Consider the following 13,414-nt stretch of genomic DNA (forward strand, 5'->3'; position numbering starts at 1 on the left):
GCAGCGGTACTGTGGAACCAAATTGTCAGGAGGAGAAGATCCGACGGAGCTCCGTGTGCTCAGAAATCAGTTCAAGCAGGCAAAGGAGGAGGATAAGGCTGCTCTGGCAGAGCTCCAGAACATTGTAAGAAGTTAGCTCAATACTACCCGTAGAGCTGAGTGGCACAGAAAGAGAGGCAAGGAGAGAGCCCACAAACGTGCAGCTTTCATCACAGATCCCTTCGGAGTCACCAGGAGACTCCTCGAGCAGAAGCGTAGCGGTCGACTCACCAGCACTCAGGATGAGGTTGATAAGTACCTCAGCTACAGTGACCAGGACTTCGGACCATGCAGCACTTTGATCACCTCACCAGAACCCAGTGTGGCATCCAGCCTAAAGTATCCAACCCTGAGAGAGGTCCTAGGTGCTTTGACTCAGCACCAGGTCCAAGTGGAGTGCCCTAGGTGGTCTACAAGAGGCTCCTTCAGTGACTATAGAAAGCCATCAAAGTCATCTGGAGGAGGGGAAAGTGGTGCAGCAGTGGAGACATGCAGGTGTCTGGATTCCTAAGGAGGAGAACTCAAGCAACACTGGGCAGTTCAGGGTCATCTCACTCCTCAGTGTGGAGGAAAAGATATTTTTCAGTCTTGTTGCCCGACGCATTGAGCGCACAGCAGTTATCACCCAGCTAATTCGGGAGACTCGAGAAGGCGACGGCGATCTGGCAGTGCTGTGGCTCGACCTTGCCAATGCCTATGGGTCAATCCCGCACAAGCTGGTGGAAACCTCACTGATCCGACACCATGTTCCAGACAAGATCATTCTGAACTATTATAACTGCTTTAGTGTGAGAGTCACCTCTGGATCAATAACATCTGCATTTCATCGGATGGAGAAAGGAATAATCACAGGGTGCACTATCTCAGTGATCTTGTTCACCTTAGCCAGGAATATGCTAGTTCAGTCAGCAGAGGCCAACCGACCGTGACCACAACATCTGTGCCAGGCTCCAGATGGAACGCCTCATCAGCCGGGCCCGAATGGACTTTTAACCAGCCAAGTCCCGATCCCTTGTGGTGAGGAAGGGAAACATAACCAACAAGTTCCGTTTCTCCCTGGGAGGAGTCCAAATTCCATCAATCACAGAGAAGCCAGTTAAGAGCCCGGGAAAAGTCTTTCACAACACACTTTGGGACACAGTCACACTTCATGAAAAGGGTTGCACACCTGGATTGCTGCAGTGGACAAGTCAGGACTGACAGGAAAGTTTAAAGCCTGGATTGACCAGCATGGCATCCTGTCACGACTCCTCTGGCCACTGCTGGTTTACGTCGTCCCCCTAACCACCGCCGAGGGCTTGGAGAGGAGATCAGCCACTCTCTGTGTAGGTGGTTGGGTCTACCTCACAGCGTCAGCAGCACAGCCTAAGAACGAGCTACAACTTCCCTTCAGTAGCCTGTAGGAGGAGTTCATGGTTTCCCGAGCAAGAGAGGTGCAGCTGTACAGAGAGTCCACTGACACCAGAGTCTCCTCGGCTGGCACGGAGGTGAGGACGGGTAGGAAATGGAGAGCCCAGGAGGCAGCTGACCAGCACAGTGTGCTGGTGGGGACAGTGGCGTCAGGACGTGAAGGGCTTGGCTATATCCAAAGACCTCAATACAACAAGGCCCAGGGAAAGGACAGGCATCAACTGGTCCAAGAAGAAATCTGAGCAGGGTTGGAGGAAAGATGCATCAGCAGAATGGTGGGGCGTGGACTTGATGGGAACATGTGATGGACTGAAAGATCTCGTTGTCTGGGTTGTGGAAAATGGAGCCACACCAGATCCAGTTCCAGCTCAAACTCCCAGAAACCATCCCATGACTACGCTTAGGCCTGACATGGCCCTCCTTTCAGAATCATCAAGGCAGGTGGTCCTACTGGAATTGACTGTGCCCTGGGAAGACTGGATGGAAGAGGTGTTTGAACGGAAGACAGAGTTGGCAAGTGAATGCCGTAGCAGGGGATGGAAGACCCGCTGCTGAGGGTTTGCCGGCCAGTTGCTCCGCAGGTCCTTAAACTCCTGGGAATCAGGAACCAGAAAGCCATGAGGAACATCATGGATGCCGCTGAGAAGGCATCTAGATGGCTGTGGATCAAAAGGGGTGACACTAGACACAAGTCGGGGGCTGATCATCCCTGGCTGGGTCACCTGGGCGAGGGTGTATGATGTTAAAAGACCCGGAACACCCGATGATCCCAGGTTACATTACTGATGATGTGTCTAGGTTGCTTACTTAAAATAAAAAAATAATAAAAGTCTCCTCGTGAAAAAGTGCTCTTAATTGTATTGAATCTGACAAAAAAAAAAAAAAAAACTGTACTTATAGATAATATAATATTAATTAAATAAAAGGCCACAAAAGTGTGTAAGACTGTTTCTTAACACACTTAAGTCATTTTAAAAAGCGCACTTTGTAATAATGTCTAATTAAAGTTTTTACTTTAATTTGGTTAAAAAAAAAACACTGAAGTTCAGCTAATTACATTTAATATACATTTATTCATTTGCAATTACCTGACTTTACATTCAGCTCACACTCAAGTATATTATTTTAAAGTATAATATTTTTACGTAATAAGTTCTATTTTTAAAAGTGAGCTTCTTTTTCACAAAGGTTGACAAATTTTCATAAAATCATTCTTATCTGGATCAGGTTGATGAAGCGTCATTTATTCAGTGAACTGGTGATTTATTCATTTATTCAGTGATCATTCGTCATTAAACTAGTCTCTACACTGCAAAAAATCATGTTCTTCCTTAGTTTTTTTTTTTTTTTTTCAGCACAAATGTCTAAACTTTCTTAAATCAAGATACATTTACTGGAGAAGCAAAAAGACTTCAAACAAGAACAAATATCTGTCACTGCGGTCAGAAAAATAATCTTAATTTAAAGGGAAAACAAAATTATTTTTCTGACCTCACTGGCAAATATTTGTTCTTGCACAAACTCACTTCATTTTGACTCATTTTGGATATGTTCAGTCGTTTTGCTTCTCCAGTAAATGTATCTTGATTTAAGAATGTTTAGATATTTGTGCTGGAAAACTCTGAGGAAGAACATCATTATTTGCAGTGTGTTTCTCTACAGTTAGCATGACTGAAACTCTCTATTGTCCAATCAGCAATCCCCTCATTAAAAGATCACTTCGCTTCAAATGTCTTTATAATGTTATTCATCTCAGAGTTGGTCTCTCTCATGTTCAATGGAGAAAGCAGGAGGCCGAAGCGCTGCAGAAGGAGCCGCTCACACACTTCATATTCACTGGTTGTAGTCTCACTAACCCTTAACCCTACATCCTCATACCCCGCTCTCAAACACTATCAGACAGTCAAATGTCTGTGCCGTCCTCGCCTACTTCCCTAAACCTTCACCGCTCCCGGTCTCAGATCTTCTCTCGAGCCGAGTGCTAATCTGCTCATGTCTCATCATCGCTGACGGAGATTCGCCCCGTTTCTCTATTTCACGTCTTCAGTCCTGCTGGGATATTTATAATTCCTTTAACCACTCAGAGCTTTAAGCTCTTGAAACTTGAAATGGATTTCTTTAAAATCTTAATGTGTGAGTGCTGGAAAAACTTTCATGCCCTTATATTGTGTGTTATTCACTACGGTGTGCTTGACAGCTCGAGCGTTTGGATCAATTGTTTTTACCCATACAGATGGAGAGGCATTGTAGTTAGTTATAGTTATGTGTAATCCACTTGCGTTCTGGGACTGGATGTGCTGCACCTTACCTCTTGAAGACCAGACTGCTTTTTCAATGTGTCTTAATCATTTATCTGAAAATCTGAGATTTGGATCCTCACCTCCCTGCTCACAGAGCTGCTGAGCCAGAGCGTCCTTGAAGATGATCTGTCCTCGGTGCGTCGCTGTGGCCCTGAGGGACAACACACCCAGAGAAAGAGAGAAATATTAGGAGACAAGAGCCATAACCCCAAAGAAGATGAAGTGCTTAAAGTGGATTAAAGTTCTGAAATCGGGCCGTAGGTCTTCATGTCAGAGACGGCGATCAGAGGTCAAGAGGTCAGGAAGAGGACGAGGCTGATGGGAGCTGAATGTGCCGAGCATCTTTATACACGTGTCAAAAACGCAGTACGGGGATGATTTGTACGTGTACGTCAAACCTACAGCGTTTGCTGTGTGTAGCTACGGCACTCCCTGATGGCAGCTTCTCAGATTCATCATGTTATAGGGATGTTACAGCCTTTTAAAGATCCTTTTTATTGCCTTTTTTCACTATCACATATTTTTGTAATCATCATAAATCATTCAAAAGCTTAAACACTCAAAATTCAGCCTGTGAAAAACATTTTGAAATTGAACATTGCATCACCATGCACTGTAAAAAATGACTTTTTTTAACAGTAAAAGACTGTAAAAATGCTGCGGTGAAAAACTGTCAATTGGTTTACAGAAAGTTTCCGTACTATATACGGTGAATAACTGTAATAGATCTAACGGTACATTTAATATAATTTTACGGTAAAATACCGTTAAATTCAGTTTTTGGAAGTGAAAAATAATAATTAATTGTAAAATTTACAGTGAAAAAACGTAAATTGACATTCCCACACTTCCCTGCGTGACACAAGTTTTTCTCATTTTTTTCTAATCAGTTATGTACATTAGGGCTGGGCGATATATCGCATGCGATTGTCACGCGCATTTCGTCAGTAAAGCCGGTTCCCTGATTGCCGCTAAATCGACATCACCTGCTTTCAAATGGAGCGGCATTTAATAGACAGAGCCGTAGATCACTGACAAGCTACGCAATATCGCGTTCATTATCGAAGGCGATTCATCTGCGATATGAACGCGATATTGCGTGGCTTGTCAGTGATTAAATGCCGCTCCATTTGAAAGCAGGTGATGGCGATTTAGCGGCAATCAGGGAACCGGCTTTACTGACGAAATGCGCGTGACAATCGCATGCGATATATTGCCCAGCCCTAATGTACATTAGGGTTTTATGTTACATCTAATGTTGTTAAATTAATGTTTATTGCATTTTTAAAATTTCATGCATGTTACCATGATGGTGTTTAGTGTGTGTGTGAATGACACTGTGTGCACCTTCTATATGTTAGTGTTGTCCTCCTCAGCTTGTGGAAAATCTGCTTGTGATGAACTTTGATTCATCATGTGACTCTCATCACCACTGTGTTTGGTGACTGTCAGTGTATTATAAAGGTACCAAACAGATATTAGTACTTCATTAGGTTGGTAAATTAACATTATATCAGTTAATGAAATACATTATTTTACCGTAAATTTAACAGATTTTTTTTACGTTGCTACTGTATTTTTTACAGTAAAGTTCTGGCAACCACAGCTGCCGTTTTTTTACCGTAAATTTTACTGGGATTTTTTTTTACAGTGTGGCTCAATTTTTGTGATATCATTGTCAAATTTGGAACACAAATTGGTTAGATGTATGATTTTCTAGCCATTTTAATTCCAAATTATTTGGCAAAATACATATTTTGTATAAATTAAAAATGTTGTGTTCAGTGCATTTGCTTTTCAGTAAACTTAAAGGGATAGTTCACCCAAAAATGAAAATGTGATGTTTATCTGCTAACCCCCAGAGCATCCAAGATGTAGGTGACTTTGTTTCTTCAGTAGAACACAAATGATGATTTTTAACTCCAACCGTTGCCGTCTGTCATTTGTATAATGCATGTGAATATAAGAATGTATGTGTATATAAGAGTCAAAAAACATGCACAGACAAATCCAAATTAAACCCTGCGGCTCGTGACGACACACTGATGTCCTAAGACACGAAACGATCGGTTTGTGCGAGAAACCGAACAGTATTTATATTTATTTATATTTTTTACCTCTAATACACCACTATGTCCAACTGCCCTGAGCGTCCGGTGTGTGAGGTCAGAAAACACGTTCTGATGACGGAATTGATCTCCCGCGCTTTGCTTCAATGAGTGCGAGACATCACTGCTGTTGTCAGAGCGCGATCAGACCTCACTAACCGACATAGTGGTGTTTTAGAGGTAAAAATGATATAAATACTGTTCGGTTTCTTGCACAAACCGATCGTTTCGTGTATTATGACGTCAATGTGTCGTCACGAGCTGCAGGGTTTAATTTGGATTTGTCTGTGCATGTTTTTTGACTCTCATAGATGGAGTTCCCATTGACATGCATTATACGACTGACAGACCACGACGGTTGGAGTTAAAAATCCTCATTTCTACTGAAGAAACAAAGTCACCTACATCTTGGATGCTCTGGGGGAAATAAACATCCCTATCCCTTTAAACTTCTATAACTTTTACACTTTCATATTTTTGAAGCTGTTTTCACATCTGCTGAGAGTCTCTTTAAAAAGAGATCAACTTTAGGTCTGGATTCTGAACTGTTCATGAACTACAACCATTTCAGTTCACATCAAAACGTTAACAGACAATTCTGTTTTTACTCCTCATGAAACTGTTGTCTGTAATGATTGATATCTTTTACTGTCTTCTACATTCGTCACTGTTGTTTCCTGAAAGAACAGTGTTTTGTTTTTCATCCATTGCTGTGTGATGTGCTAAAAATGACAATAAAGGTGACTTTGAATGAATGTAACGGAGTTGACTGCTGGAAGCGAATCCTTTGGGTAAATATTTAAATTTATGATACAATTAAAAAAAAACTCCCTTTACTATACCACATACACACACACACACACACACACACACACACTTATCTATGTTTAATTATGTGTGACATGTGATGTATGTTTTTGAAGATGTATTTTTCAGATGGCGTGTGTAAGCATGGCTTTGACTGGGTGAAAATCATTTGATATCATAATCTTCTAATTGAACACAGCTCTGTTTATGAGAGATTTTACAGTTCAAACAAAAAGCTTCCTCGAGCAAAGCGTGTGAAATCAGTGTTAAAAGCACATGTACAAAAACACAAAGAGAGACAGACTAGTGGACTTCGTTTCATTCATCGTATTTCATTATTGTTTGAGAAAAAAAAAATCAGAAATGCATTTAATTTTTTCAACTTCTCTGAGCCGGCGGTCAGAATAAAGACCCAGAAAGTCTGGTGATGATTCTTTCCCCTTTATGTTTGTCCTCAATCTTCATTTTCCTTTACTGCATTAAGCATAAATAAACAGTAAGAGAAGCTGGAGCGGAGCATGTGGATGTAACGCGGTCATATTAACAGCAGCTCTGGGCTTTAACATCATCTGTGATAAAGACCAGCTCTTACAGCTCAATCCTGTGACCCGCTGCTTTCTCCTCGGTCTCAAACTCTCGTCGAGAGATGGAGGTTTTGTGCTGCTTTCCTTTGCTTTTACACACATGAATAGCTGGTTTTCAGGTCAGAGAGCTGCAAAGGTCGAGGTGTAGCCGCATTCACCCGCCTGCTGATCTGCCGTCTCCCACAGAGCCTTATCTTGCAGAGGGCTTGTGATTCAATTCAGTTCTGATCTCTATTCAGTTCAAGCCAATATCGATTCATTTGGGAATATAACAGGTACAGTACATGTCAGGAATAAAATCTCTCTCATCTAATGATGCAAACGATACAGGAACCCTGTCAGTCACTGCATCATCACTGTAAAACAGTATTCTCACGGTTTGCCATCACAGCTTTTTTCTTTTGTCAAATCAACTTAATATATTTTAGGTTTCTGTTGATTAAACTGATCTCTTTCTTCGTATATCAATGAACTCAAAATCTTAAAGGCAACTAGGTTATATACTTTAAGTTTAACCAACAATCATTTGTCACATTGTAATATTAAGGGTTAAATGTAACAACTGATTTGGATGCGAAGATTTAAATTGCACATAAGGCAGTTTTTATAACAACTTTTTGTTTCAACTCCAATTCGTTGTTGAAATACAAACATTTAAACATGGCTCTCAACTTGTTTTCATGGCAGATTTATTAAATATTACACATGAAATATTTAATAACAGGTAAAGTATATATGCACTATGTGCATATATTAATCAAAATGCTTATTTTTATAGATGAGTTATTATCGAGTTTACCATACATGATTGATTGATTACATGAGATATGATTCATTTCAGGAAGTTCTTCTGTATCTTTCAACACCTTCTGATGTTCATTCATGTTTATTTTCTCCTGAAACTCGAAGTAAAGAGGAAGAGAGGATCGGTTCAACACCACATTAAAGAGACACTAAAACACATTATAAGATACGGACAGAATTTGAAAGCTGAGACTTTGTTTTATATTACAAAGATTATTGTGATTATTGGCACAGCATGGATTAAAAGATCGATTCCTGGGATTTAAGAATCAATATCGGTTCATCAAAATGAGAATCGATTAAAATCAAGAAATCAATATTTTCACTCCAGCCCTAGAGAAATCTATAAAGAACATTCGAAATGCAAGACATGAACGAAAGAAAGATGGGCTTCAAAATAAAAGACACACACTTACAAATCTACAATCTCATCAGCACTAGGAATATGGAGAGCTTGCAGAAACAATATAAATACTCATATGAAGTATTGCTTTAATCATAGTAAACTGTTAAAGAATGCAAATGTTTGAGTTTGAGTTTTGCTGGACTGTTGTTTCAGATTCAGTCTGACACCGAAAGCATTTATGCTTGTGAGGCATTTATGCTTCTGGTCTCATGAATAACCAAACAACATCTCATGAATAAATAACAAACTGCAAAAGGGGGAGATGAAGGATGCTGAAGGAAAAAAAAACAAAACAACAAAACCACATTCATCTTTCAGGGCTTGGTAAAGACAAATTTGGAAATGGGTTTTATGAATAAAACATAGAGCATAATGAAGAGCAGGAGGTTACGTCGGAGTAAGGCACTTCAATATTTATGAAACGAGTCCCAGACGGCTTGTTCGCTAATATGGCAACATTAGAGGAAAACATGCAGTAATGTGGTTCATTTAATATGTTTAATGCTCTTACTCACGCTGCTCTGGTGTCAAGGAGGATTAAAACATGTTTAGTTATTTTCACGCATTCATGTTTGGTCTGGCATTAATAAATGCTGCTGTAATACTGAAGAAGTGTGTTCATGATTTCAGGTGAGGACGTCATTTCCATCGGCGATCTGACTTTGGCACTTAACTCATTTACAGGACTGACAACCAACTTCACATTGAGTAAATCACTGAAGTGACTCAAGGACGTCTGATGTGGAAGTTTAACGCGTCTTGCTGCAAATGTGATTTTCAAAGGCAGAGAGGAGAAAGTCAGCGGTGAATCAGTGTGTGTCTCTCCCAGATGGTTTATCGTGGAGGACTTCATGTGTCAGTGAAGGAGTAGGTGTGGAGACAGAATCGCAACCGTAGGAGTCAGAATCTGACCCTGTGAGTCCAGACCAAACCTGTACCTCCAGCTGCATTACTGTCTTAAAGAGGACCTGTTGTGCTTCTGTCCATGTTCATCTTTCTCTAGTGTTGATGTTTGAGCACGAAAAAGGCAGGAGTTCTTCTCTATATCAGTGTTTCTGAACTCCATCTTGAGTTTTCTTCACAATATTCCTCATTTAAATAATTCATATGCAGAATAAAGGGGCGGGGCCTGGTTGAGTTAGTTAGTAGTGTGTTGAAACTGGCGGTTATGGTAAGGGGCGGGACATTTCCCAAACACCAATCACAACACACTGCTCCAGCCGACCAATCAGAGCACATTGTGCTTTTCAGAAGGAGGGGCTTCATAGAGACAGGAACTAAACAGAGCGTTACTGACAGACTGGGAAGAGAGGAGCTGCAACAATGGAGAATATGAGGAGAATAATCAACATTCAATCTAGTAGAGAAAGGGTATAATATGGCGTCATATGGCACTGGAGCTTCTGTGTTTATAAATCAGTCATCACCGCCTTTAAACTTTACATCACATGACACTGCATTCAAGATATACATTAAATCAGTTCATACATTCTCTGGATATTAAACCCATTTTCTTGTCATAGTGTCGTGCTCTAATATTTGATCTACAGGAACGCTAATAAACTCATGATTAATAAGTGAACAGCAGAACACTGACATATCCAGACATGAAGTGCTAAAGACCTGCGGACACACTGACACCTTCATTCACTCTCATACTAACCAGCGCGATCATGATGACTTCAGCGAGTCCATCGAGCAAACACAGACTTCATTACATCTAAGACTAGTCATTCAGATCTCAACCCCACGGCCTGATCCCAGACCAGAGGACACGGACACACCTGCAGCTCACAATTTATATCGCCCGCCCTCTTAAAATCTGTTTTGTAGTTGTTTATCGTCACCCAGGTCAGCTAGGTAACTTGGAGGAGTTAGATGTGTAACACACACACACACACACACACACACACACACACCAGCCGTTCCCATAAATAAAGCCACAGCATGTCAGTCGCTCACAGAAGCTTTTGGAAACAGATTATTATGCTGAATGTTGTTATGTGATTACATGTTTCTGTCGTCACGTCTGACAGCTAGACCATGCAAATCCTCTCTGACCTCACACACACACACACACACTTACACACACACACACACACGTGTGGAACGACACCTTATCACTCGTACATCCATGAAACATCTGCTGTTGAAAACCCTCAACATCGCACTGCTCTCTAATCGTGATTAATAACAGGAATTACACCCAGCGTCGGCGCCTGTTACTCGTGCTCATTTTGCACATTTGGATTTAGCCTTTAAAATAATAGTTTAATTGGCTGATTGATTTCCTTTGTTGGGCTCCAGCTGCGACGGCTGACGAGTAATCAATCAGCAAGAGGGAAAACAATATTTAGCCTCCTTTCCTCTCCTCTTATCTTATTTTGTCTGAAAGACGTGAGAGTCTGAGCGCCTGCGTTGATCAAATTACAGCGTGTTGTCAAATGAATAGAGGGCGAGGAAGCGTTTGTTGTCGCGAGGAAGCGCTCCCTCGGCGCATGGTAATTTAATGAGCGTTTAGAGGAGGCTTCCAGGGAGTTGTTGGCAAATTACCTGCTCATTATACCGGGTCATTGGAAGTCGTTTAAGTAAAGGTGAAAATGAAATGACCTTGACAACAGTTGAGAGCTAATTACAAACAAGAACATTAAGGCGGTCTGACTTCATTTGCCGTCTGAAGTGTGTCTTTACAGCTCAACTAATGCTTTATATTGTACTGAAGCATGAACTCAATGTAATGTTTTCAGACGCTTAAATTCACGTTAGTTGCAATTAAATGAAAATCTATTGTAGTTTAAAATGATGCAATTAGCTGAACTTTAAGGAGACTCACTAAAGTAATTTCATAATAACTTCTATTGTCTTTGAAATATGGTTAAAGTTACTGCTGAATGTACCGACAAGCATTTATGGTCAACTAAAATATATTTTAATGTGATTTCTATTGAAACTTGTATATATTTGTAATTACACCTCTGTAATGGAGAAGTTTCAAAGTTGATTAACTATAATGTAACCATAAATTACAGTTTAACTACAGTTAAACAAAAGTATGACAAAAGATTATCCCGCCAGTGTTTTTGATCATTTCATGGCCTTCAGTATATTTTGTTGCATGAATATTTGAACGGTTAATATATCAAAAGAAATAACAGAGCCGCTGCTTTTAAACAAACAAACAAACAAACAAACATTTTATTCTAGCTTCATGCATTCTTATTTTATCAACACTTGAATGTGGGTAAGTTTTTTAAAAAGCAACATTATGAACAAAAAGCTGAGAAAAACAATGTTTCTGTCAGCCTTCGTCTGGATGGGATTCAGAGCGATGATCAAACACAGATGGAGTCCATCAACACCTCAAAGCTTCACAGTTTTGATTTATATACTGTTGAATGTTTGATGATTGCATGCTTTTATCGCTTATTTCTGCTTCTTCTTTGCCAGTGTTTTGATCTGGAGATTCTCTACTCTTTCAGAAGATGCGTAATAGCGCCCCCTACCGTATAACAGTGAAAACATGAAAAAATTCAGTCAATGTTGGGGAAAGAGTTAAAATGTAAGTAAATATGTAAGTAAATATTTTAATTTGACATTATTACAAAGTGCACTTTTAAAAGTGCACTTAAACACTCATTAAGTGCACTTAAGTGGCCTTTGTGCACTTTTCCATTTGCCACTTTTCAGTTGTTGACAGTGAATTTCACAGTTAAATGAGTGTTCGCTGGCTGTCGAGCTCATTGTGTTTTTGAACTATTAAACAATGGAAACTTTCGTTTGTTCAGACTGCCCTCCACCGCTGTCTCTCGCCCCAGCTCACTCACTTGGCATCTGGTATTTGTTTAAATAGTCAAAGACAGTATATAAGATTGACTCTTTCCAGGAAAGGAAAATAACAATACGCACACAGAACAAAACTGCTTTACATGATCCAGAAACACACAGCCTGCCCTGAACAGATGGTTCATCACAAACAGCCCGGACTCCAGTCCATGTCAATTAATCGTAATAACAGAAATGCCTAAACACTCGCCGCCTCTGAAGCGACGTGGCTTTTTTCCCATCATGGCTTCATGACAGGGTTACGAATGACTGAACATTCGGCCTTGAATGCTCAGAAACACCCGACATAAACTCTCAGAGTGACAAACGGCGGACAGACACGGACACACACGAGCACGGCACAGATCCTCTCCTGACCCGCGGCTGTCAACCCGCGGCCTCGCACCACAGATTTGTGAGTGGCGCGCCTGACGGGAGAAACTGTGAAGCGTGGCAGCGTACGGCCACATCATGAGTGCTGAAAAACGGCTCTTTAAACGAGTGTCTGCTCTCAAGGGTTTCGCTCTGAAAGCTTGAACAGAACAGCAGCAGAACCGACACGGTAGACGATCCGCGGCGCTGTCGCCGTCTGTGTTCTCCCAGCGCACCGCTATAGTTCACCGCAAACAGCGCCTGATTGTTGGCCTCGCAATCGACAGTTATCCTTGATATCAGGTTGTAGTGCATCTGCACAATCAGACAGGAAGTGTTGAGTGCATCCATTCCTTAACATATTCATTTTCTTAGCGGATATTTTTGTACATCACATTCAACAATAAAAACATTAATCCTGCGATTCTGGAATTCCAGGCCAAAACATGCTGTTTTCACTGTATAAATTAAATACAATTTGCATTAAAATGGTTATTTATATGCAGTAGACTGTATAGTTGTGGGGAAAACTAGCATCTTTCAGCATGTTTAGAGGTTATGGTCGCCCAACACAGAAACTCTGGCGTCTAGATTTGTGGAGCTTTTAGGCATGCTTTTGATAGGGTTTGCTTTGCATTTCTGAGAAGCACGGACTGGCCCTTCTGGTGATCTGAAACTGATGCGTGTTTGGTTTCTGGAAGGTTTGAATGTTTTATGCAAACACAATGAGGCGACCCTTTCAGGACTCACTCACTCGTGAAG

At 40.9% G+C, this 13,414-nt stretch overlaps 1 protein-coding gene across 4 annotated transcripts in view; it reads right to left on the reverse strand.

The window, feature by feature from the left end:
• reln (reelin) overlaps positions 1 to 13,414 on the reverse strand; it is an 89,482-nt gene that overhangs the window by 44,202 nt on the left and 31,866 nt on the right. For all 4 annotated transcript variants that reach the window (XM_048168056.1, XM_048168055.1, XM_048168054.1 and 1 more), the window contains exon 4: positions 3,830 to 3,900. In XM_048168056.1, the coding sequence (XP_048024013.1) occupies positions 3,830 to 3,900 (71 nt within the window). The remainder of the gene's footprint in view (positions 1 to 3,829; positions 3,901 to 13,414) is intronic.

The sequence above is a fragment of the Megalobrama amblycephala genome, linkage group LG19, assembly GCF_018812025.1.
Source record: "Megalobrama amblycephala isolate DHTTF-2021 linkage group LG19, ASM1881202v1, whole genome shotgun sequence".
Taxonomy (NCBI): domain Eukaryota; kingdom Metazoa; phylum Chordata; class Actinopteri; order Cypriniformes; family Xenocyprididae; genus Megalobrama; species Megalobrama amblycephala.